General features: G+C 43.3%; 1 protein-coding gene across 3 annotated transcripts in view; it reads left to right on the top strand.

Annotated features, from left to right (window-relative positions):
- Window positions 1-24,125, top strand: part of ALDH5A1 (aldehyde dehydrogenase 5 family member A1) — a 43,920-nt gene extending 19,795 nt beyond the window's left edge. For 2 of the 3 annotated variants that reach the window (XM_055262765.2, XM_055262766.2), the window contains 6 exons: window positions 1,867-2,010; window positions 7,090-7,233; window positions 9,434-9,592; window positions 14,856-15,025; window positions 19,021-19,079; window positions 20,410-24,125. In XM_055262765.2, coding sequence (XP_055118740.2) covers window positions 1,867-2,010; window positions 7,090-7,233; window positions 9,434-9,592; window positions 14,856-15,025; window positions 19,021-19,079; window positions 20,410-20,615 — 882 coding nt within the window. In that variant the 3' untranslated portion in view covers window positions 20,616-24,125. The remainder of the gene's footprint in view (window positions 1-1,866; window positions 2,011-7,089; window positions 7,234-9,433; window positions 9,593-14,855; window positions 15,026-19,020; window positions 19,080-20,409) is intronic. The other variant, XM_055262767.2, reaches the window with a different exon arrangement.
- Window positions 24,126-24,549: the final 424 nt, after the last annotated feature.

Genomic DNA, 24,549 nt, shown 5'->3' with positions numbered 1-24,549 from the left:
ACTATGTTGTGTAGGCTGGTATAGAATTTCTGGGCTCAAACGATCCTCCCACATCAGCCTCCCAAACTGCTGGGGTTACAAGCATGAGCCACCACACCCAGCCTCTTTTCTTTTAACAACTTTTTATGGGATTTGACCTCAGTGTTTTTGTCAGAATTTTATTTTTATGTGAAGTTTGTTTTCTGAACTTTTGGAAGAAGGCCCAGTTAGGAATATAGCTTCTTTTCCTTCACAGAGTACCTTTTGCTTCCTTGTGTATCGTGTTCAAAGATAAGACAGCTTGCTTTCTGAGACTCCCTGGCTCCATCCCCTTCCCCTGTTTTTATCAGGGCCTCCTCATCTTTCATCACATAGCTCCCAGGGGCTGGACTCTCCATGCCCTTCATTCCTTATTGCAGCATCCCATGTACTCACCTACTATTGATAGGGCAAGGCCTGCCCACTTACAGCTGCTGTTCTCAGATGGAACAGCTGTGGACTATTTGGGGTTCTCTGTTATGCGGTACACCACACGGCCCATTGCTGCCCCCTGCTTCCTGTCACACGGGTGCTGATATGACGCTCAGTTCTTGTCAACACAGGCAGTGTATTCTTACCCCCTTGTAATTTGTGGTTTGTGAAGATACCTTGTCATCTCATCTTGTTGTAAATGTTCATTATAATTGTCTTGTGAATGTCTCTGAGATTTTGGGTTTGCTGTCTAATTGCTGTTTTCATGAGGATATTGAGGGAGATTCACAAACTCATCTTCCCAGAATCTCCAGTTAGATTTATGTAATAAGCTAATTGTTAATGGAATCCAGAAATTAAAATAATTCAGGATATGTCTTATCCAAAGGGAATCTCTATGGAAAGAGCATGAGTGTCCAGATCAGGCAGCTGTGGGTTTGCATGCGGGTTCTGTTACTAGCTGTGGCCTTGGCTGGATTCTTCTCTGCTATGCCTCCCTTTCTTCATCATTCCCCTGGGAAATCACCTATGGAAAGGCTTTGCATGGCTGCCCTGCACCTAGTAGGTGTTCATTAAATGCCCCTTTTCACTTTCCCACCCTTGATTCTACAGGTGAATCAAGTAACTTTTTTCTTGGCATCTCCTTTGATTTTTCTCAGGACAGAAATTCAAGGTTTTTTATTTGTTTCTTTCTTTGTTTGAACAGACAGTGGCATTGAAATTTATACTCTGGCCAGGCACGGTGGCTCACAACTGTAATCCAAACACTTTGGGAGGCTGAGGTGGGCGGATCACTTGAGGTCAGGAGTTCAAGACCAGCCTGGCTAACATGGTGAAAACCGTCTCTACTAAAACTACAAAAATTAGCCAGGCACACATCTGTAATCCCAGCTACTCGGAAGGCTTAGGCAGGAGAAGCACTTGAATCCGGGAGGCAGAGGTTGCAATGAGTGGAGATTATGCCAGTGCACTCCAGCCTGGGTGACAGAGCAAGACTGTCTTAAAAAAAAGAAAGAAACTTATACTTTAAGAATTTTTTTTTTTTTTGAGACAGGGTCTTGTTCTGTTCCCCAGGCTGGAGTGCAGTGGCGCAACCTTGGCTCACTGCAACCTCAACCTCCTGGGCTCAAGTGATCCTCTCACCTCTGCCTCCCAAAGTGCTGAGATTACAGGCATGAGCCACCATGTCCGGTAGAAATTTTATTGTAATGATCTTTAACAACCCATGAATATTAATGTGACTTTAGCACTAATAAGAATTATATTTAAGTTTTAAATATATTCTTAGTCTGTCCCCAATGTCAGCTTAATTTTTCTTCCATTACGTTTTATTAAATATCTATTTATTTCTCTTTTCTTTTTTTTTTTTTTCAGTTTGGTAAATTGTTGCCACATGTTTGCTGTTTTTCTTTATAGCTTGCAAGCCAGGCTGGGATTCCTTCAGGCGTATACAATGTTATTCCCTGTTCTCGAAAGAATGCCAAGGAAGTAGGGGAGGCAATTTGTACTGATCCTCTGGTGTCCAAAATTTCCTTTACTGGTTCAACAACTACAGGAAAGGTATGTGACTCAAGTTTCAAAGAAAACAAATATCTTTCTAATATTTTATCTTGATAGATTATAAAAATACTATTTCATCCGGATCACCAATTTTGGAAAGATTTCCAGCAGAGTGTTAAAAGGTCTGTCGCAGGCCAAGCACGGTGGCTCACGCCTGTAATTCCAGCACTTTGGGGTGCTGAGGTGGGCAGATGACTTGAGGCCAGGAGTTCGAGACCAGCCTGGCCAACATGATGAGATCCCCTCACAGAAAATACAACAATTAACCAGGCATGGTGGTGCACACCTGTAATCCCAGGTACTCAGGTGACTGAGGCATGAGAATCACTTGAACCCAGGAGACGAAGGTTGCAGCGAGCCGAGATTGTGCCACTGTGCTCCAGACTGGGTGACAGAGCAAGATTCTGTTTCAAAAAAAAAGGTCTGTTGGTTGAATACAGTAATATCTGACCATCCTCTGGGGATATTTTGGACAGTTCTTTATGGTGTGACATAGGTTCCTGCTTGACAAAACCAAAGAAATTGGGGCAGCGAGGGTCCCATTATTTTTGCATTATTTGTTGTATGTGAAGTGGGTGAATGTTCTCCATTGTATTTTTTTCAATTCTGGAATGCATGCTTCTTTCAGTAATCTAGAGTTAGAGATTCCAGAAACACACAATGTTGAAATGGATGTTTTTGAATTGAACAAAAATTGTGTTTAGTCTAAAAGTACTTAGGGAAATGGAAAGGTCTTTTCCTTTGAGTTTTTTTCCCTTAAATGATGAAATGTTCTTTGCTAAAAACTTAATGTGTGTGCCTGTAAGTAGATGTTTATTTATCCTTCTAAATGTCCAAAAGAGGGCCGAGTGTGGTGGCTCACGCCTGTAATCCCAACACTTTGGGAGGCCGAGGTGGGTGGATTACGAGGTCAGGAGATCAAGACCATCCTGGCTAACACGGTGAAACCCCGTCTCTACTAAAGATACAAAAAATTAGCTGGGCGTGGTGGTGGGCACCTGTAGTCCCAGCTACCTGGGAGGCTGAGGCAGGAGAATGGTGTGGACCTGGGCGGCAGAGCTTGCAGTGAGATGAGCTAAGATCACACCACTGCACTCCAGCCTGGGCGACAGAGCGAGACTCTGTCTCAAAAAAAAAAAAAAAAATTTAAAAATTAAAAAAAATAAATAATAAAAAAAAATGTCCAAAAGAGAAAAAATCAAGGTCGAACAAAATTTTTGTTTATGGTGTTTCTCTTCAGATGGTGTGCTTTTTTCTACTAGTTTATATCTACATATACACATATATGTTTCTGTACTCATACTATTCATGTCCATAAACACATAACATAAAAAATAATATAAATCTGCCCAGGCGTGGTGGCTCACACCTGTAATCCTCACATTTTGAGAGGCCAAGGCAGGAGGATCACTTGAGCCCAACCTAGACAACATGGTGAAACCCTGTCTCTACAAAAAAAAAAAAATTAGCTGGGCTTGGTGGCACACACCTGTAGTCCCAGCTACCTGGGAGGGTGAGGTGAGAGGATCACCTGAGCCTGGGAGGTCGAGGCTGCAGTGAGTTGTGATGATGTCACTGCACTCCAGCCTGGGCAATAGGAGTGAGACCCTGTCTCAAAAAATAATAAAAATAAAAAAGTCTAATTTCAAAGATTTTGTGCATCTATGGTCATTTTAGAAACCATGAGAAGCAGGAGGGAATAATTTAATTTTTTTTTGAGATAGTTGCCCTGTCGCCCGGGCTGGAGTGCAGTGGCATGATCTCAGCTCACTGTAACCTCTGCTTCAAGTGATTCTTGTGCCTCAGACTCTTGAGTAGCTAGGATTACAGGTATGTGCCACTACTTCTGGCTAATTTTTGTTATTTTCTGTAGAGATTGGGTTTCGCCGTGTTGGCCAGGCTGATCTGGAACTCCTGGCCTCAAGTGATCCTCCCTCCTTGGCCTCCCAAGGTGCTGGGATTATAGGTGTGAGCCAGCGTGCCCAGCTGGAATAATGTAATTTTAATGCCTCCCAACCATAATCACTTTTGTCATGCTATAAACTCATACTCAGGGAGTAGTGCTTTGGAATCCTACCATTCATTCATAATAGAAATAGGAATTTTTAGATCCATAAACTGCTGTGCCCCTGATCAGTGGGTCTTACAATGCAAACTTACCCGCAGAAAGATTCAAATGTTACTACGAAGTAGTTGGAAAAAAAGAGGGAAGCCTGGGAGAAAGGGTTGTAAATACTTTGTTGTTCAAGCCAGAGAAATTCCCAGGATACTGGGCGAAGGGCAGCAACTCAGTTTTCTCAGCAAACTACCCTCATCTAACAGGGCTCCAGGAAAATACCAGCCATGACCCTGCCAAGTCTAGCTTTGCTCCTCTTGACCCAGGACAGTGATGCACCTCTAGTGACTGAATGGGAAATGTGACAAGTATAGCTGAAAGGATAACTGATGCATATAGCAAGCACCTCTGCTGAGCTGGTCTTCAGAGATTAGTGGCTGAGCTCCTGGTCCTAGGGTGGAGAACCTTGCCTCGTAACTGAGGCATACACAGCGAGCCTGTTCTAGGCATGCCTGCCCTACCCTTGCCTCTTTCTAGGGGGGCCACCTCTCCCAGGACCCCACTGAGAGGACAGCAGCCATGTTTTAAAGCATATGATACCTCGTCTCTTCCTCTGTTCAGAGAACTGAACCATGAGTGGTCACTGACTTGAGCAAAACAGAAATTGTGGGCTGGCCAGTGACCTAGGACAAGCAGCCTGGCATAGAAGGGTAAGCTGGGTCAGGGCCTTTTCCTCTAGGAAGTCCCCTCTCCTTCACTAGATAAGAGAGAGAGCTGTTTTTCTTTCTGTTTCTTTCTCTTTCTTTTGCCTATTAAACTTCTGCTCCTAAACTCAAAAAAAGAAAAAGAAAGAAAGGCAGGCCGGGCCAATCACATGCTGTCTTTGGAAGATGAGGCCCTGAGGAGATCAGCCCATGGGAACTGGAGCTGGGAAAAGATTCATTAAGACATAACAGGCGTTTACACCATACCCAGTGGCCAGGGCAGGCCGCCTTCCTGGAGAAGCAGAGACTGAGTTGGGAAAGGACACTGTCAGAGGACACAGAGCCAGTGCAGGTGGAGGGACAGACACCAGAGACAGGATCTGTGCTCAAGGCCAGGTGGAGGCAAAATGGAGTGACCCAACAGGGAGAATCATTTTGCACTGAAGCAAATCCAGGAAAAGTCAATGAGATTTCTTAAAAATTTTAAAATAAAAACATAAAAAAATTTTAAATAGTTAATGTTGCATCCAATAAATAAATATGTTTAGTCTTAAAACTTGCACTACTTTGTTGAACAGTAATGTTTCAGAGAAGATTGCTACTACCATTTGGTTGCTGGAATATTAACATACGGACACATACACAGTACACACACAGGCCCAGCTTTCCAGCCATTCTGTGTGTTTACCAAGAACCCTGTCACAAAACTCATGACCTCAGAATGTATAACACTTGGGGGGCAATCCTACAGCCACCTTGGGCTTGCGAACACTGTCTGTCTCACTCGAACTGTCTCAAGTGTGGTTCCATCTTTCCTGCAGCCATGACTAGACAAAGACCTACTATCCTTAATAAAGCATTTAAACATCCCTAAGCCGCTTCTTAGGCTATGAAATCTCTTACTGGATATTTGAACTATAATAGCTATAGGTACCAAAAGCCTTACGATTATACATTGAGCTAGCAATTCTACATGTTCATCCTGACAGAATCATCACAGCGTTTTTGTTTTTTGTTTTGTCTTGTTTTTGAGATGGAGTCTCGCTCTGTCGCCCAGGCTGGAGTGCAGTGGCGCGATCCACAGCATTTTTTTAATGGCAAGGATGGAAACAACCTAAATGTCCAACAGATGGGGCCTGAATAAATAAATTACAGAATAGCCATGCAGTGGAATACTATGCAAGCATTTAAAGGAATGTTCTAGGCCGGGCACAGTGGCTCACACCTGTAATCCCAGCACTTTGGGAGGCTGAGGCAGACAGATCACTTGAGGTCAGGAGTTCAAGACCAGCCCCAACATGGCAAAACCCCATCTCTACTAAAAATACAAAAATTAGCCAGGTGTGGCGGCACATGTCCGTAATCCCAGCTACTCAAGAGGCTGAGGCTGAAGAATCACTTCAACCCAGAAGGTGGAGATTGCAGTAACTGGGGGTTGTGCCACTGCACTACAGCCTGGGCAACAGAGCGAGACTCCATCTCAATAATAATAATAATAAATAAAATAAAGTTCTAGAAACATATGTGCTGACACAAGAGGATCTTCACATTAGAGTGTTACTTTAAAGGAGCAAGGTATAAAGTGTTATGAAAATTTTAAGATAGACGTCCCAAATATGTGATTCATTGGGAAGATAAAGCAGGTTACGAAACTGTATAATTATATAATCATACCATCTTGTTTTAAAAAAAAAAATGTACATGAACCTGCATGGCTACATTCTAAATGGATGTACTTTAAAATGTTATCTGTGTAAGCTGTGGGTTGTGGGATTCTAGGTGATTTTATATCCTTATCTCTATGATTTTTAAGCCCATCATATAATTGTTTTGAATAGATAATACACTTATATGGTTCAAAAATTAAGACAGTATTAATGTTCACCATGACAAGTCTCACCCTCACCCCAACCCTGACTCCCTCCTTCTTTCTATAAATAATGACTTTTAGTGTCTTGTCATCCCAGCGTTTATTTTACTAATTTATTTATTTATTTAATTTTTGAAATGGAGTCTCCCTATGTTGCCCAGGCTGGTCTGGAACCCCTGGCCTCAAATAATCCTCCCACTTCAGCCTCTTAAAGTGCTGGGATTACAGGTGCACACTACCACACCCAGCCTCTTCCCAATGTTTCTTTATCAAATACAAGCAAATGTAAATATATATTCTTATTTCTCTGTTTTCTTATGCAAAGAGTTATGCCATGTACACCACTGTGCAACTTGCTTTTTTCACCGTTTGGTAATTTTTTTAAACAAAGGCTTAACAATCCTGGTAATGGATTTCTGTGCTCACAGCATTCTCTCCTCTGCTCACAGATCCTGTTGCACCATGCAGCAAACTCTGTGAAAAGGGTCTCCATGGAGCTGGGCGGCCTTGCTCCATTTATAGTATTTGACAGTGCCAACGTGGACCAGGCTGTAGCAGGGGCCCTGGCATCTAAATTTAGGAACACTGGACAGGTGAGTCCTGGAGAGTATTTCAGGATGTGTTTGTGTGTGCATGTGTGTGTATGTGTGTGTATGTATGTGTGTGCATGTGAGAGTGTGTGTGTGTGCGTGTGTGTGTTACAAAGATCCCACCACCTCTACTGCCTTATATCCCAGAAGGAAACTTTTGGGTTCCTTCCATTATTCATTCTTTATTCATTGACTCTTTCAGCAAATATTTAGTATATGCCTTACTTTTTATTACCAGGGATTATACTAGGCTCAGAGGGGCCCCCCCCAAAATAAGGTACAGTCCCTGGCTTCAAAGAATTTTCTGAACAGCAGATGTCCTTTAGTCAAATTGTTCTCTGTTTTCTTCTTTCCCCTATCCTTTTAATCTGGTTATTTTTGTAGTTTTCTTTCATTGATCTTGTTTCTACTGAACGGATATAATCTCCTCAGACACAGAACAGCCTTGAACAATTGGGGTCTCTGAGGCCAAGGGAAAGAAAGTAAGAAAATGTTGAGGAGGGTGGTGGCTGGAAAAACTCAAAACCCTGCTGCCTGCTATGACCCAGTGGGGCCTCGCTGTCCCGAGACGGAGGGAGCCTCAGAGGTGCCCTCTACAGGCACAGGCCCATGCCAGCAGTGTTTTGGAGGAGTAACCCGGCTGTCCTGGGAGACCAGAGGCCTGAGCTCTTGTCTTCCTAGGAAATCCTGGAATATTTGATCTGTCAGGAACCTTCACAGTTATCAGCTCTACAAACGTTGCATTTTAGAGATGAGAGAGTGAAACTCTAGAAAGAAAAAGTGACTTGAGATCAGACGTCTTCGGGCCACAGTGTCAAATCTGCTGAGGAGCTGGGACTCTGAGCCAGGGGTCTTGTCTTCCAGTTCTATCCAAGCTGCTGCCAGGAGCCTGCCTTCTTAAATATTCTTAAGCATTTCATCTTAAAAGTACCATCAATATGTAATTTTAAATGCATTCCAGAAACAGAGTAAATATCCCTGAAAGGTTATGTTGTGAAAAAACTATGAAATGTGTGATATTCTCTATCAAATAATTTTCATCCTTGCCTTGGCCTTTGGTAATTAAGTTTTTCCCTTCCACATAACCTAAATAAGCTTGGTTTTGTCAGAAATAAGTATATTTTCCTTCATAAATACAAAATGTCAATATATGTTACTATCAGTTACACTGTAAGGCTACAACTTGGGGACAGGTATGGTGGCTCACAACTGTAATCCCAGCATTTTGGGAGGCCAAGGCAGGAGGATCACTTGAGCCCAGGAGTTGGAGACCAGCCTGGGCAACAGAGTGAGACTCTGTCTCTACAATTTTTTTTTTTTTTTTTTTTTTTGTGACAGAGTCTCACTCTGTTGGCCAGGCTGGAGTGTAGTGGCATGATGATGTCAGCTCACTGCAACCTCCACCTCCCGGATTCAAGAGATTCTCCTGCCTCAGCCTCCTGAGTAGCTGGGACTACAACTAATTTTTGTATTTTTAGTAGAGACGGGTTTCACTACATTGGCCAGGCTAGTCTCGAACTCCTGACCTTAGGTGATCCACCCACCTCGGCCTCCCAAAGTGCTGGGGTTACAGGCATGAGCCACCATGCCCAGCCAAAAAAAATTAAAAATTAGCTGGGCATGGTGGCGAGTGCCTATAGTCCCACCTACTTGGGAGGCTGAGGTGGAAGAATCACTTGAGCCCTGGAGGTCAAGGCTGCAGTGAACTCACTACTGCACTCCAGCCTGGGCGACAGAGCAAGACCCTGTCTCAGAAAAAGAAAAGACTGTAAGTTGGTGTTGGACCACATTCCTCTTAGCCTCTGCTGATGCTGCAGCATCACAGTCTTTCTTTCCCCACCCCCCCGGGGAAACAAAATAAACAAGCCATTTGAAAAAAACATGGATTGGGTGGCTTTTTTTTCTTTTCTTTCTTTCTTTTGTGTGTGTGTGTGTGTGTGTACAGGTACTTATTGCCAACTAATCACTGATGCATAGCAGCTGTGTAGCATAGCAGCTGTGGAGGGAATTGGAGGGGAACACGCACTGACTCAGTGCTTTTATCTTTGGGGCCAAGCCCACGTGAGGAGGAAAATGGCAGGTTGAACACATGACAACCACCGAGGGAAGTGTTTTCACAGAGAGGCAGTAGCAGCCACACATTCACTGGTCAGGTCTGCAGCGTCTGACAGACTGTGTGGGTCTGTTTTTGTCTCCTGTCCAGACTTGTGTTTGCTCAAACCGATTCTTGGTGCAAAGGGGCATCCACGATGCCTTTGTAAAAGCATTCGCCGAGGCCATGAAGAAGAACCTGCACGTAGGTAATGGATTTGAGGAAGGAACTACTCAGGGCCCCTTAATTAATGAAAAAGCGGTAGAAAAGGTAAGTATATTGTATTATTTGTGAAAGTAAATTTCATGGTTTCAATATCAAAAGCTTAATCAGCAAAAAACACTGACTGGAGGGGTGGGGATAGATAGAGAGGGGTTAGTTGACAGAATATTACAGCTAGACAGAAGGAATAAGCTCTGGTGTTCTATAGCACTGTAGAGTGACTGTAATTAGCAACAATGTATTGTATATTTTCAAATAGCTATTATTAGAAGAGTAGATTTTGAACCTTCCCAGTACAATGAAATGATCGATGTTTGAGGTGATAGATGTGCTAACTACCCTGATTAGAGTATAGAGTATGAGAGATCTTCATCTATACATGGAATCGAATGGAATTTTCAACTATGTTTTCATACAAAAACCACAAAGGTTAAAATAATTAAAAAATTAATAATAGCTAAAAAAAATGATGTTAAAAGGCAAAAAAAGAAAGTGAAAACAAAAAAGTCATTTTGGTAAAATGCCCAGCAAGCCTATTTTGTAAACAGTGGAGAAACCTGAGAAAAGTGAAGTCTGCCTACCAGTTATATGAATCGGGTTGTTGTCTGGTCATGAGCTGCTATAGCCCTGCCATTGCACCAAGTCCCCATGTGGTCTGTCACTGTAGCTCTTTACTGTCCTCCCTAAATTTTGTTATAGTGATGATAATTCTATCCCTCACTGCCTCAGCAATTAGGATCTTGAGACAAAGTTCATTCATCTTTTTGGAACACCTATGGAAGGGAAGACTGGCTTTGTTTTGAGATGGTTTGCATTTCAGCTGTAATCCTGATGTTGTCCTGTTCTTTCTTCTCTTGATGACAAAATCCCTGTCGAGAACAGTCCTTGATGAAAGTATCCCAGCTGGGGGTGCAGAATCACAGATGCCATGTTCAGGATTTAGAGATATTGAAGGGAAACTGCTTTTAGGAAAGATTTGTTTGTTTAAAAAAAAGTTATAATCCATACTACTAGCTTCTCTCCTTATTCTACTGTTTTAAAAAAATCCATTTTGGAGTCACAAGAAAGTTTCTTGTAATATCAAACATCTAGTTTTTTTTTTTTTTTTTTTTTTTTTTGAGACGGAGTCTTGCTCTGTTGCCCAGGCTGGAGTACAGTGGTGAGTCTTGACTCACTACAACCTCCACCGCACTGGATTCAATCGATTCTCCTGCGTCAGCCTCCCGAGTAGCTGGGATTACAGGCACCCACCACCACGCCTGGCCACTTTTTGTATTTTTAGTAGTGCTGGGGTTTCACATGTTGGCCAGACTGCTCTTGAACTCCTGACCTCAGGTGATCCACCTGCCTTGGCCTCCCAAAGTGCTGGGATTACAGGCGTGAGCCACCATGCCTGCCCAGAAATGGTTTTAATGGAATATTTTAAATCAGGAAGACAGTAGAAGCTGAAGACTGTGTGTGGGAAAGAAGGGAGGAGAGGTAGTCAGAGGGAGACACACAGTGGAGGCACAGCCAGCCGCTGGGTGCAACTGAAGAACAGGAAGCAAGTGAGAGCCAAGTCAGTACTCATCATGGGAAGCACAGCCCCACCGCTGTTCCTCAACCTCCTCAGAGCCTGAGAGCCAAGCCCTGACTCCATGGCTGCCTCCACCCCGTGGGCAGTCAACTCAGCTGAACCCACATCCATTGCCTTGGGAAACCCAGGGAAGCATCGAGGTTTGACAGAGCTCTGATAAATTTCTAGTTACTATCTTGGGATTACTGTAGATAAAGAAAATACATTAAAATTTACATTGGAACGACCTGCATTTTAGAGGTGACTTTGGACCTTGGGGACAAGCCAGGGGTATTCACTTGTCTAGTGAAGGCAATTTGGGTCTAGGCCAGCTGTGGTTCAAGTCCTAGAGTGGTGGTCCTTAACTCACACCGTGCCTTTATCGACTACAGTTGCCTGGGACCCATCCAAGAAGACTAGGTGTTAATTTATGTGTAGTTGGCCTAGGCATTGGCATTTTCTAAGTGCCCCAGGATGATGCTAGTTTGCAGCCAGGCTGGGAAACCACTCTTGTCTTGTTTTCCCCAAAGGGAAGACGCAGACATTGTCCTCCAGATGGTGCTGTATGCCAGGACTTCAAATAAGCAAACGGCGAGATTTCTTTTTTGCTGGAGAGAAATTTGGTGGAAACCACCTTGTTTAAAAACACTTCATTGTGTTGGCTCTAGTGTACATACTGTCATAGAGTGGCTTCTAGGAAAAAAACACTGCACCTCACATTAATATGACAAGAAAAGGGCAGAGCAGATTATATGTGGCGATCAAGGGGGTATTTTTGTTAAGTAGAATTATTTTTAAAATATAAAATTCATAGAAAGTAAGCCATCCTAGCCAACGGGGATTAGTTGCAGGTGATGCACTATGAGAGCACTGAGGGGGTAGGGGGGCGGGGGGCATGGATTTTAAAAGAGTGAGTCTCAAAGACAGAATGCATTCACACCTATGTTTACCTTCCTGAAACCCTATAGAAAATTCAGCTGAGGGCCGGGTGCGATGGCTCACACCTATAATCCCAGCATTCGGGAAGCTGAGGCAGGTGGGTCACTTGAGGTCAGGAGTTTGAGACCAGCCTGACCAACATAGTGAAACCCCATCTCTAAAAAAAAAAAAAGGAAGAAAGAAAATAGAAAAATTAGCCAGGTGTGGTGGCAAGCACCTGTAGTCCCAGCTACTCAGGAGGCAGAGGCCAGAGAATCTCTTGAGCCCACAAGGCAGAGGTTGCAGTGAGCTGAGATCACACCAGTGCACCCCAGCCTGAGTAACAAAGCAAGACTCCGTCTCAAAAACAAAAGCAAAACAAAATTCAGGTGAAAATGGAAGGGAAAACAACTCCAGTGAACCAAAGGTTGTAATGAACTTCTGGAACTCAGAAGGGATTGTGTTAATAGAGGTCAAAATAGATGGGTCTACCCAGGGGAACCCTGCAGAGGAAATTGGTGCCATTTTAAATGACAGACCCTTTCTAGAATTGGTAGCTATACAAAGTAGGAATAGGATGGGGGAGGAGATGAAGCTGGTTGATTCTACGTTTGCACAATTTTCTGGGTCGTTCCCACCATTCCTTCTCACCACTACCACCACCAAGACACAAAAGACAGCAGAGGCATTTGTTCTGGGCAGGACAGTTCTTCTGAAGAAATATAGTAGGTATCTAGGCAGACTACAGCTTCAAGAGCGAGGCTAGGTACATCAGGGTAGGGCTCTCCCAACTTTGCCTTTTGGGGAAGAGAGCTGCCCTTGTGTGACGCCTGCAAGTTAGAATAAACCCAAGCTTAAAACAGCAAAGACCACTCATGCCACACATCCCAAAATTGATCAACCCAGTCCTTGTGTGTGTGTGTTCCCCCAAACACATTGCTGGAGCTGAGAAGGAGCCAACCAGGTTAGTTTCGACAACTCAGTCCTTCATTCAGAAAGATGAACAACCAAGGATCATGATGGGAAAACCACCAGCACGTCAGAGGAAAGGTCAGGAAGAACAAACAGAACAGTCCCTGAAGGAAGCAGATAAATAAGGGAACTGGAAGGAAATTTTCTAAAAATCTCATAGTGTCCTGCAAGAGTTTTGGGAAGATAGTACATCTGTAAACTGTTAATAAGAAGTATGTTCTAGGCTTAAAGTATAATAATAAAAAAAAGAAGTATGTTCTAGGAAATGAAGCAATGAAAACAGTCTGTAGAAATTAGACACATGACTGTCACAAGATTCGGTAGCTGAAGTAGACGATAAAATTTAGGAGATCTTATGGAGTTTAAAGCAAACTATAGAGAGGCAAAAAACATAACAGAAATGCCAAGAAAAATCAGAACTAATCTGAACTCCTATTAATACCTGTCCAGCAGTAGGAGTTCTAGAGTGAAATAATTGGGAAAATGGAGGAAGTGACATTACCAAGTAAATAATAGATGGAAACTTCTCAGAGTTAGGGGAAAATAATTATTCTGCAGATTGAAAGATTTCACTGATTACCAAGTAGGATGAATGAAAAGGGAAAAAGTATATATATATATGTATATATATGTATATTTATATACGTATATACGTATATATATATGTATATATATGTATATTTATATACGTATATACGTATATATATATATATATGTATAGTATTGCTAAAATTTTAGAATATCAGAGCGTAGAAGATCCTAGGAGATTTCAGAGAGGAAAAAGCTGTCAAGAAGAAAAAGGGTGAGAACCATTTTTGGCTCAAACTTCCTCAACAACACTAGAAGTGGAGAAGTGCACTCAAAGTTCTGAAAGTTATTTTGTATCAGAATTCTGTACTCAAGCAAATTATCAATCAGGTGGAGTACAAAACACCAGAAACTTGGTGTATGAAAATTCAGAAACTAGACCACATCCAGTGCATCTTTTAAAAACAACTATTTGGCCAGGCCTCGTGGCTCGCTCCTATAATCCCAGCAGGATTACAGTCCTTGTGTGTGTGTGTGTGTCCCCCAAACACACTGCTGGAGCTGAGAAGGAGCCAACCAGTTTAGTTTTGACAACTCAGTCCTTCATTCAGAAAGATGAACAACCAAGGATCATGGGTTGATCATTGGGAGGCCAAGGCGGGTGAATCACGAGGTCAGGAGTTCGAGACCAGCCTGGCCAAGATGATGAAACCCTGTCTCTTCTAAAAATACAAAAATTAGCCAGGCCCAGTGGCAGGTGCCTATAATCCTAGCTGCTCGGGAGGCTGAGGCAGGAGAATCACTTGAACCTGGGAGACGGAGGTTGCAGTGAGCTGAGATCACACCACTGCACTCCAGCCTGGGCGACAGAGCGAGACTCCGTCTCAAAATAAATAAATAAATAAATAAATAAATAAATAAATAAATAACTAACTACTTGAGGAGAATGTGTGTGTCAGAAAGCAACAAAAACTCAGTTCAGGAAATAGGACAACATGGGATCCAAGAAGCTGGAAATAACCGCAGAACGCAATGAAAGCAAATCTCAGCAAACCGCTGAGCCTCAGGCCTAGAAAGAAGCAAATATATATTAGACCATTCAACAAATAGGAAGATCAAACAGCTAGAAGATATCAAAGACCATGGAAGAAGGTGGCACTCTTGCTTCTGAATCTCTGCAAATGTGGTTCGTTCTACAAAAGGAAACCAGCATGCTTTATTGTTAACCTACTTTTTTAAAAAAAGAAAAAAAAATGGAAGTAGTTATAGTTTTCTGCAGTTTAAACATTCTAAAAGACTGTATCATGTGGAAAGCTTTTTTTCTTCCTCATCACACAGGTGGAGAAACAGGTGAATGATGCCGTTTCTAAAGGTGCCACCATTGTGACAGGCGGAAAACGACACCAACTTGGAAAAAATTTCTTTGAGCCTACCCTGCTGTGCAATGTCACCCAGGACATGCTGTGCACTCATGAAGAGACTTTTGGGCCTCTGGCACCAGTTATCAAGTAAGATCCTCCAGCCAGCGGGGAGATGGGAGGAAGAATAGAAGAGAACATAGGAAACCCTGAAAGAGATTCCTGGGCTGCTCTGAGGTCTGGCCAGGAGGCAGACAGTTGTGTTGCGTCCATTGAAGAGCAGAGTGCAATTTATGGGTTTTTAAAAAAATCATAACTTATTTGGACCACAAAATTTATCAAATTCTATTTTTTTTTTCTTTTTGAGATGGAATTTCACTCGGTTGCCCAGGCTGCAGTGCAATGGTGCGATCTTGGCTCACTGCAACCTCTGCCTCCTTGGTTCAAGCAATTCTCCTGCCTCAGCCTCCAGAGTAGCTAGGACTACAGGCGCCCACCACCATACCAGGCTAATTTTTTGTATTTTTAGTAGAGACGGGGTTTCACCATGTTGGCCAGGCTGGTCTCGAACTCCTGACCTCAGGTAGTCTTCCTGCTTTGGCCTTCCAAAGTGCTGGGATTATGGGCGTGAGCCACCGTGCCTGGCCTCAAATTCTTTAATTTACTTTTTCTTACTTTCTGCTGAACTCTCTCTCTTTTTTTTGTTTTTTTTTTTTTTTTTTTGAGATGGAGTCTTGCTCTGTCACCCAGGCTAGAGTGCAATGGCATGATCTCAGCGATTCTCGTGCTTCAGCCTTCCGAGTAGCTGGGACTACAGGCATGTGCACCATGCCTGGCTAATTTTTTGTAATCTAGTAGAGATGTGGTTTCACCATGTTGGCCAGGCTGTTCTTGAACTCCTGACCTCAAGTGATCCACCCACCTCTGCCTCCCAGAGTGCTGGGATCACAGGCATGAACCACCGTGCTCAGACCTGAACTCATTTTCCTTCTTAATGTATTATACCCCAAAGGATTCTTTCATTGGCCCCCATAGGAAATGAACTTTCTGTGTCCTTTTGTGGTCTTTCATCTCCCATTCACAAGTAGATAATAATTTACCTGGATAAAATTTTAGGTTCAACCCTTTGGAGATATTACTCCTTTATCCACTTCCTTTTTCTTTTTCTTTTTCTTTTTTTGAGATGGAGTCTATGGAGTGTCACTCTGTCATCCAGGCTGGAGTGCAGTGGTGCGATCTCGGCTCACTGCAACCTCCACCTCCTGGGTTCAAGCGATTCTCTTGCCTCAGGCTCCCGAGTAGCTGGGACTACAGGCATGTGCCACCACACCTGGCTAATTTTTATACTTTTAGTAGAGACAGGGTTTCACCATGTTGGCCAGGCTGGCCTCAAACTCCTTACCTCGAGTGATCCAACTGCCTCAGCCTCCCAAAGTGCTGGGATTACAGATGTGAGTCACCATGCCCAGCCTCTTTATCTACTTTTATCCAGGGTTATTGCCAAGAAATCTGATTCTTGCTTCTTTGAAAGGGATCTATTTTTTCTCTTTGGAAACATTTAGAATTTCTCTTGATCTTTGACGTTCTTAAATTTTACTATCTGGTATGGCACACAGTGAGGTTTTTCAGTTGAGGTCCTAATATCTTTAATACGGTTTTTTTGTTTTGGTTTGGGTTTTTTTTTTTTTCTTTTTTTTCTTTTCTTTTCTTTCTTTTTTTTTTTTTTTGATGGAGTCTCGCTCTGTCACCCAAGCTGGAGTGCAGTGGTGCGATCTCAGCTCAGTGTAACCTCTGTCTCTTGGCTTCAAGCGATTCTCCTGACTCAGCCTCCTGAGTAGCTGGGATTACAGGAGCTGCTAATTTTTGTATTTTTAGTAGAGACAGGGTTTCGCCATGTTGACCAGGATGGTCTTGAACTCCTGACCTCAGGTGATCCACCCGCCTCAGCATCCCAAAGGGCTGAGATTACAGGCGTGAGCCACCATGCCCAGCTTATTAATATCTAACAGGTTTGTTTAGTCCTGGAAAATTTTTTGTCATTATTTCTCCAGATATTCTTCTTCCTTTCATTTATCCTTTTCTAGCCTTCCAAGTAGTCTATTATTGCGATACTTCTACTTCTGTGCCCTACTTCTCTTATCTCTTCATTCCATCTCTTCATTCCTGATTCATTCCTGATGCCTTCTGCGAGTCCCTCCCTTCATCTGCCAGCATATTAATGCATTCTTCAGATATACTCATCCCGGCTTCCATCCCACCCACCAAGATCTTTATCTCAACAATTGTTTTTTCCATCCCTGATATCTCCATGGGTTCTTCCCCATAACTGATTCTTCCTGCTTCATTATTCTCCCCTACTTTGCTGTGGCTATTTGTCCTTTTTAAAAAAAAACATTTTTATTCTCTTCCACCATTTCTGTCTCCCATGTTATAGGTTGTGCTGTTTTATCTTTCTTAGTCTTGGAGCTCCTCAGATGTCTTGTAATTTTCCTTGTGAGCTCATCTTTAACCCCTTGCACTGTTGGCAGCCTTGGCTTGTAATACCTCCTGTGGGCTGTGGTAAAAAGCTTAGGCCTTGGTTTGTGCTCCTTCTCATACATTTGGAGGGCAAAGGGTTGAGCCTCGCTGGGGGCGCCTCTAGTGTTAAAATCCAGTCTCAGCGCCACTCCCCTACCCCAAGTATCCTTTCCCCTGGGGTATTTTGCAATTCCCTCTATTGGAATACGTTGGGGAGAAGAGGCTGCTGGTGTTGCCGCTGCCTACACTTGTTTCCCACGGCCGGTGTACCTGCTGGGCACGAGCACTGGCTCACTGCCCCAAGCCAGCCCTGCTGCTTTTCTACCTGTAGTGATGTCGCATTGATCCAGGGACCCAGGTTTGTAGGCAGGATCACCTGGAACTCACAGGCGTGGTGGGAGACGTGCAGCCCTGCCCTTGCCCTGCCCACTCCTGCATGGGTGGTCTCGAGCTCACTCTCACTCGAGGCCATCATTCTCCCCCAGGATCCAGCCAATTTATTGGCCTCCAGAAATGTCTTGCGTTTTTGGTGCTAGTTGCCGATTGAGGTTTTGTTGCTGTTGTTGTTGTGTTGGTTTTGACTATGATTCTCTCTCTCCTCTGGCATGTCCAGCATTGGATTCACAGAGATAGCTGGCAGCTGGTGCTGTCTGTACCATCTTATGCAGGACCAGAAATCTTTCTTATTATGTACTTCACTGGCCTTGTTACATCTTGCTTATGAAGTTTATTTTTATTCCACTATTGGGGAAATGGACCCTTGAAGAACATTCATCTTCTTTGTTTTAATAAAAACTTCTTACATAAAATGTGAACTGGACATTTTCACAGGAAACCAAAGGAAGGCATTGGTTGAGAATGCAGGCTTTGCAGTTGACTATGATGTAGCTCTAGACTTTGCTACTTCATAACTGTGTACCCTTGGACAAATTGACTCTTCGGAGCTGGCTCTGCCCAGTCCCCCTTTGCAAGCCCTGCAGAGAGACAGCTGGTTCCAACTGCTGATAGATCTCTGAATTTAGAAATTGGGGTGCTTAGAATTTTTTGCCTCAGTTACAATTCTGGAACAACAGAAAAATACCACTGACATATTATTCCTGAAATAAAATTTTAAAGCTAGAAGAGATGGCCTGAGCTTTGGTGCGTTCCTTCATTTCAGAGAGGAGGAGACTCCAAGCATCATGCCATTGTTAAGCAGTGGCGGAGGACACGTTAGAACCTGGCCCCAACCCCTTCTGAACGTTTTCTTTCTGCTACATCAGGCTTGCTTCTAAAGTAGTTGTTATGATTGTTATATATTCCCAGTGGGTCCCAAGAATAGTAATCCTTTTTTTTTTTAAGGGATTTTGTTTGATGTTCTGGATATGCCACAGTTCCCTACATGTTGGTCTGCTTTTTTCTTGTTCTCTTAGGAGAGATGAAGCCAGTATTGATTTGAGCATGCTAGCCTTGATCGCTGAGTTATATCAGGGAATGGTGCTGCTTTCTTCTGCAATCTGCTCTTGGATCTCTTTGCAAAGCTCTGATTTACTCCTTGTGATTATTTGGGAAAAAAATCAGAAGAAAAGAAAACTGGTTTCCTTTCCTCTCCCCCTTACATTTTTTATGACCTATCTTAACTTTCTTAGGTTCGATACAGAGGAGGAGGCTATAGCAATCGCTAATGCAGCTGACGTTGGGTTAGCAGGTAGGTGTTTGTCCTTGTTCAATACCGGTCATAATCATTTTTCTCCAGCTCATGCCAGATTTACCTTTTAAACATCACCCTGGGTTTTGAGACAGAAACTTCAATGAGGTATGTGTTTTGTTGCTTTCCAAGTGGTGGAATGGATTTGGATTTGTGCAAGTATGTGTACTTTTGCCTTGTCCCCATGATACACATTTGGGAGCTCTCTAATTACAGCTGTGGGGAGAAGAGAAGGTGCACATTATTCTACTTTTCTAGGTGGAGAACTGCACACATCTCAAAGTCCCACGTTCTCAGAGGCTTAATCCCCAGAAATTCCAAATGCTTTTTCTTCCCTTTTGCATGGCTCCTGTAAGCCTGAACAGAAAAGGAAGGGCATCAGCAAGGAGCATCAGGGACAATGAAAGGAGTGAAGATGGTGTGTGCAGAGGTGCCTCTCTGATGGCTGCCATTCCTTTAGTTTGGAGATGGGCCAGGTGGCCACTGCATGTACTCTATAACCCTAAGAAAATTATGTAATAGCATCCACAGCAAATGAAGTACTGCAGAAGATACAAAGACATACAAGATACCACTATAGCTCTATAGAAGCTTCCCCTCTAGCTGTAAGAGAACTATTTATACCAAGAGGAATGATAAGCATGCTATGAGGTCCCTTAGAGTTATCATAAAGCTGGAGTAAGATGTGCGCACAAGGACTTTTATAACACTGAGTTCAACATTTGTCTCTTCCTTCTCGATGGGGTGATAGTAGAGGAAGACGTACCCTGAACTAGGTCATAAACGATGGGCAGAATTCTGGTTGTGCAGAAACTGGAGAAGAGAGATTCTGGGCAGAGGGCACCAAGAGAGTTCAGAAGCAAAGTAAGAAAGGGTGAGGAGAATTTGGCTGACAGGTTTGGAGAGGATGGTGGGTGATTGGAGTAATGGAAGGTGAAGCCAGAAATGTTGATTGAAACTACTTGGGGGGAAGAGGGCGTTGAATACCCACTAAGGAATTTAACCTTATTTTATAATCAGGAGTCATTGAAAGGCTTGGGCAAAAATGTCATGTGGAAATCTAACAGGTGTGCAGGGTGGATTGAATAGTAGAAAACAGGAAGAGGGTCTCAATAGGAGATAGTGAGAGTAGAATTGAAGCAAGAGGTGACTTTCAAAGGTTTTGAGATGAAAAAGTGGACAAGACCAACCTGGGACTTTATCTGGAAGCAGGGAAGACTCCAGGCCCAAGTGACTGGACAAAAAGTCATCAATGGTGCCCTCATCTTTAGACATGACGTGTTTAATGACTCTTCTAAATGCCATATATGTCCTGTTATCCCTATGACAGGTTATTTTTACTCTCAAGACCCAGCCCAGATCTGGAGAGTGGCAGAGCAGCTGGAAGTGGGCATGGTTGGCGTCAATGAAGGATTGATTTCCTCCGTGGAGTGCCCTTTTGGTGGAGTGAAACAGTCCGGCCTTGGGCGAGAGGGATCCAAGTATGGCATTGATGAGTATCTGGAACTCAAGTATGTGTGTTACGGGGGCTTGTAGGATTCCTTGGTTCTTTAAAAAAAATTGAAAAGGAGACTTACCTACATATACAGGTACATGCCATCCATTATTTTCAATAAACTAGTAGGTTTTCAGAATTATGAATTTTTCAGAACTCATCCAGTCCTTGTAATCGTAAACAGATGCAAATCCTACCCCTGCCCTTAATGTAACTAGGGACCAATATGTGCCACGTGCCTGTGGCTGCAGACTCCCAGAGAACCAGCATTGGGTTTACAGAATGAGGCCCTGGCTCCCCACCACAGCCCCAGCTGCCTCAGAGCAGGCACAGCACGAGGCAGGCCCAGCCCCTTGGGCTGTCACAAAGGCTTGATCACTGCCTGGGCAGTGGCACAACCATCCCCCATGTTGCTACAGAACGTGGGCCCAGAGCACCTTGAAGGAGACCCTTGACAGTGACTGGCGGGCAGGTGAGGGGCACAGCACCCCTCCCCGGCATCTGCCAGCTCAGCACAGAAGACACCGAATGTGCATCTGGAGGCGTTGCGGCAGAGGTTTGAGTGAACCCTCTTTCAAAGACAATAAATAGCACAGAATTGTCCGTGCTTCTGTGAGGCATGAAGGAGCACCTCTCCCTATTCCTGAACCATTTTTTAATTGATGCCTTTATTGTCCTAAATTTACCTCTTAAAGAATTCTATTTTCATTTCTGTCCTGTTTGCCACTTCATTTCGTTTCCTTGAGGAAATGAGCTGAAGTGTAAAGCAAAGAATAGCAGAAGCAGCTTGGTAGGATGGAAGGCACGCAGTGGCATGGCCTGGCTCCTTCCCCAAGTGGCCTTGTTGCCTTGTTGCCTTGGGCATGTGTTCAGCACCTCCCATCCTGCGCATACAGTGGAGATTCCATACAGGCCTTACTTAGCTCCTTGTGATACTGTGAGCCAGAGAGAAAGTAAAAGCACTTCACAAAAAAATGAAAATTATAAGGATGTACAAGAGCCATTGTTACGAGCAGCACCGGCCAGCCCTTCCTTGCCTACTGTCAATGGCTTTGCCAAGATGGGAGGAGGCCAGTGCCCACTTGCCCACCGACCTGAGCCTGAGTAAGTGGCTGTCACCTGCAGCCTGTTCTTTCTGTCCTGGTGTGGTGCTGCTCCCACACCTCCAAAAGAGCAAAAGTACTTTCACCACAGTCAACCCAAAAGGGAAAGAATTTCTGTAATTGCCAATCCACTTTGTAGAAGAGGCATGAGCCCTTGAATTTCAGGCACCTTTTATCTAATAAGAGTTTTTACAGTTCATCATTCAAATAACACACAAAAAACAAAAGCCCCTATGACTGGCGTTGCCTCTCACTTGGAAAGAAAGACTCCATAATCTTAAACAGATGCAAATCCAATTAGGCGGCCAAGTAGGTGGAGACCAAGCGCCTTCCTTTCCCCATCTCTCTCTGTGTAGACCCCACTTACATCTTGTAGTTATTCTGGGTTGTGGAAGGAAAATGTGAATGAAAGTAGTGCTAGATGCAATTACTCCTGAACCCCACCTAGGATTTAACATCCCTCACTGAGCCACTGGGAAGCTCTGGTTGAGTAACTAAAGATCTGGCAAGTCCCTGGGCACACAGGGAGCTGCCTAGCATCTGGCCTGGGGTGTACTAGCCACATTCCCAAGGTCCCAAGGAGAAGGAAGAGCTGAAATTCATCTCCCAGTGACACTGCCCTGGCCCTGTCAAGAATCACATACTCAGCATTTTGACAGTTAATGTCTGCTCTTTATTTGTATAGTTTTTAGGTGGTTTTATATAACATTTTAATTACTTATGATTTAGATGAATCCATCCTTTTTCTATTAAGAATACAAATGCTGGGCTGGGCACAGTGGCTCATGCCTGTAATCCCAACACTTTGGGAGGCCAAGGCAGGCAGATCACGACGTCAGGAGATCGAGACCATCCTAGCTAACAGGGTGAAACCCCGTCTCTACTAAAAATACAAAAAAAAATTAGCCAGATGTGGTGGCAGGCGCCTGTAGTCCCAGCTACTCTGGAGGCTGAGGCAGGAGAATGGCATGAACCTGGGAGGCAGAGCTTGCAGTGAGCAGAGATCACACCACTGCACTCCAGCCTGGATGACAGAGCGAGACTCCGTCTCAAAAAAAGAATACAAATGCTCCAACATTATTTTTTATAACTCTGGATTACCGATGCTGAGATGTGTGCAGGAATACTTCCAAATAAATTTTTAACATTGTAGGCCAGTAGATCTTTGGCTGGGTGGCAAATTTTGAGTCTTCTCGCATATTTGGCTCATGGGTTCATAAATTGAGGCCAGAGACTCATTGTATATCCTCAATCAATTTTCTAATTAAAGGAAATAGCTTATTGTTTAGTAAAATGGCCCTTGGTTGTGGGAAGAAAGAGGAGTATTTTTAACTGAACATTTTTGTTGTTTTTTAAATTAAGTAGCCATATGTAATGGGATTTTTAAAATATATACATTTTACAACATGGACTAGAAAGGGACCATTAGATCAGGGGTTGGCAAACTATGGCCCACGAACCAAACCTGACCTGCCACCTGTTTTTATACAACCCGTGAGCTAAGAATGGTTTATATGTTTTCAAATGATTGGGCAGAAAATCAAAAGAAGAACAATATTTCATGACACCTGAAAAGCCTATGAAATTCAGATTTCAGTGTCCATAAACAAAATGTTATTAGAGCATAGCCACACCCATTCATTTATGATATTGTCTGGGACTGCTTTCTTGGCAGAGTTGAATAGTTGGGATGGGGACAGTATAGCCTGCAAAGCCCCAAAGATTTACTGCTTGTCTCCTTAAAGAAAAAGTTTGCCAGCTCCTGATCGAGACCAAGAGGGAGATACTGACCTTACTTGCATTTATCCGGCATTATTTCAACACCTCCTGTGAAGAAAGTACTTTTCTGGCATAGCTACCATGAGTTCTCAGCAGGAACTTCCCAGTGCTGATAATGTAGATGAAATTAGCCATGTAACAAGAGTCTGTTGGCCTTGAAAAAACAGTTCTCCTTGAACTTCCTCCAGCTATGTAGGGATTGTCATTAAAGAGCTGATCTGCATCTGTTTATCCATTTTAGTAGCTTTTAAATACGATTTTATGTGAAGTGCCGTTTCTTTATTCTACTAAAGAAACACAGCAGAATAAAGATCAGAAGCACATGCAGGAAAATCTGTTTTATTGTTAACTTCAATTATGAACTTGAAATTGTGCCACATGACTTTTTCCTCTAAAAACTGGATCCTAGTGTTTTAATTACCTATGTGCAGCTATTTTAAATAGCATTTTACTTGAATAATATGTATGTTGTCATTATTTCATGCTATACTTTGTGGGATAAAACTTGGGAATGAGTGTGGTAAGAAATTTATAAAGTTTTGCTTTTAAAGCGTGGACATAACTCATTTTTCTAGTTTTTGACAATTATGTGTTTTAATGTCTAGTCTGCAGAGAGAGCTGTGTATGTGATTAATAAATGTGGAATTAACGAAATTTCCTCTCCCTGTATTAAGGTGTCTGGTTGTGCTTTTTTCCCCCTGCTCGGTGATCTTTTGAGTTTTTATTGGATGATATTAGACCAGTTTGAATTTGTGTAAATAGCATTCCCTCCCCAGAGAGCTGTATTCAGTGAGTGCCTTGGGGAAGAAGCCAGCATGTGAAATAATGTACCCTAAAACCCAGAGAAGGGCCTGTCCATGGTGTGCGCTCATAGAATGTTTGCTAAGCTGAACTGAGAATTTACCTGGTTTGCGGGGCGGGGGGTGGTCACAGAAAGGGGTATAGGCCAGCCATCACAGATGGGCCTATCTCTCTCTCCTACACACCCCACTGTTATGACTTCCTGGGCTCAAATAAGCCTCTCACCTCTGCCTCCTGTGTAGCTGGGACCACAGGCACCTGCCACCAAACCCAGTTAATTTTTCCTTCATTT

The sequence above is a fragment of the Symphalangus syndactylus genome, chromosome 23 (assembly GCF_028878055.3).
Source record: "Symphalangus syndactylus isolate Jambi chromosome 23, NHGRI_mSymSyn1-v2.1_pri, whole genome shotgun sequence".
Lineage (NCBI taxonomy): Eukaryota > Metazoa > Chordata > Mammalia > Primates > Hylobatidae > Symphalangus > Symphalangus syndactylus.
Note: the sequence above shows the minus strand (reverse complement) of the source record. Positions and strands in the feature narration are given on the sequence as shown.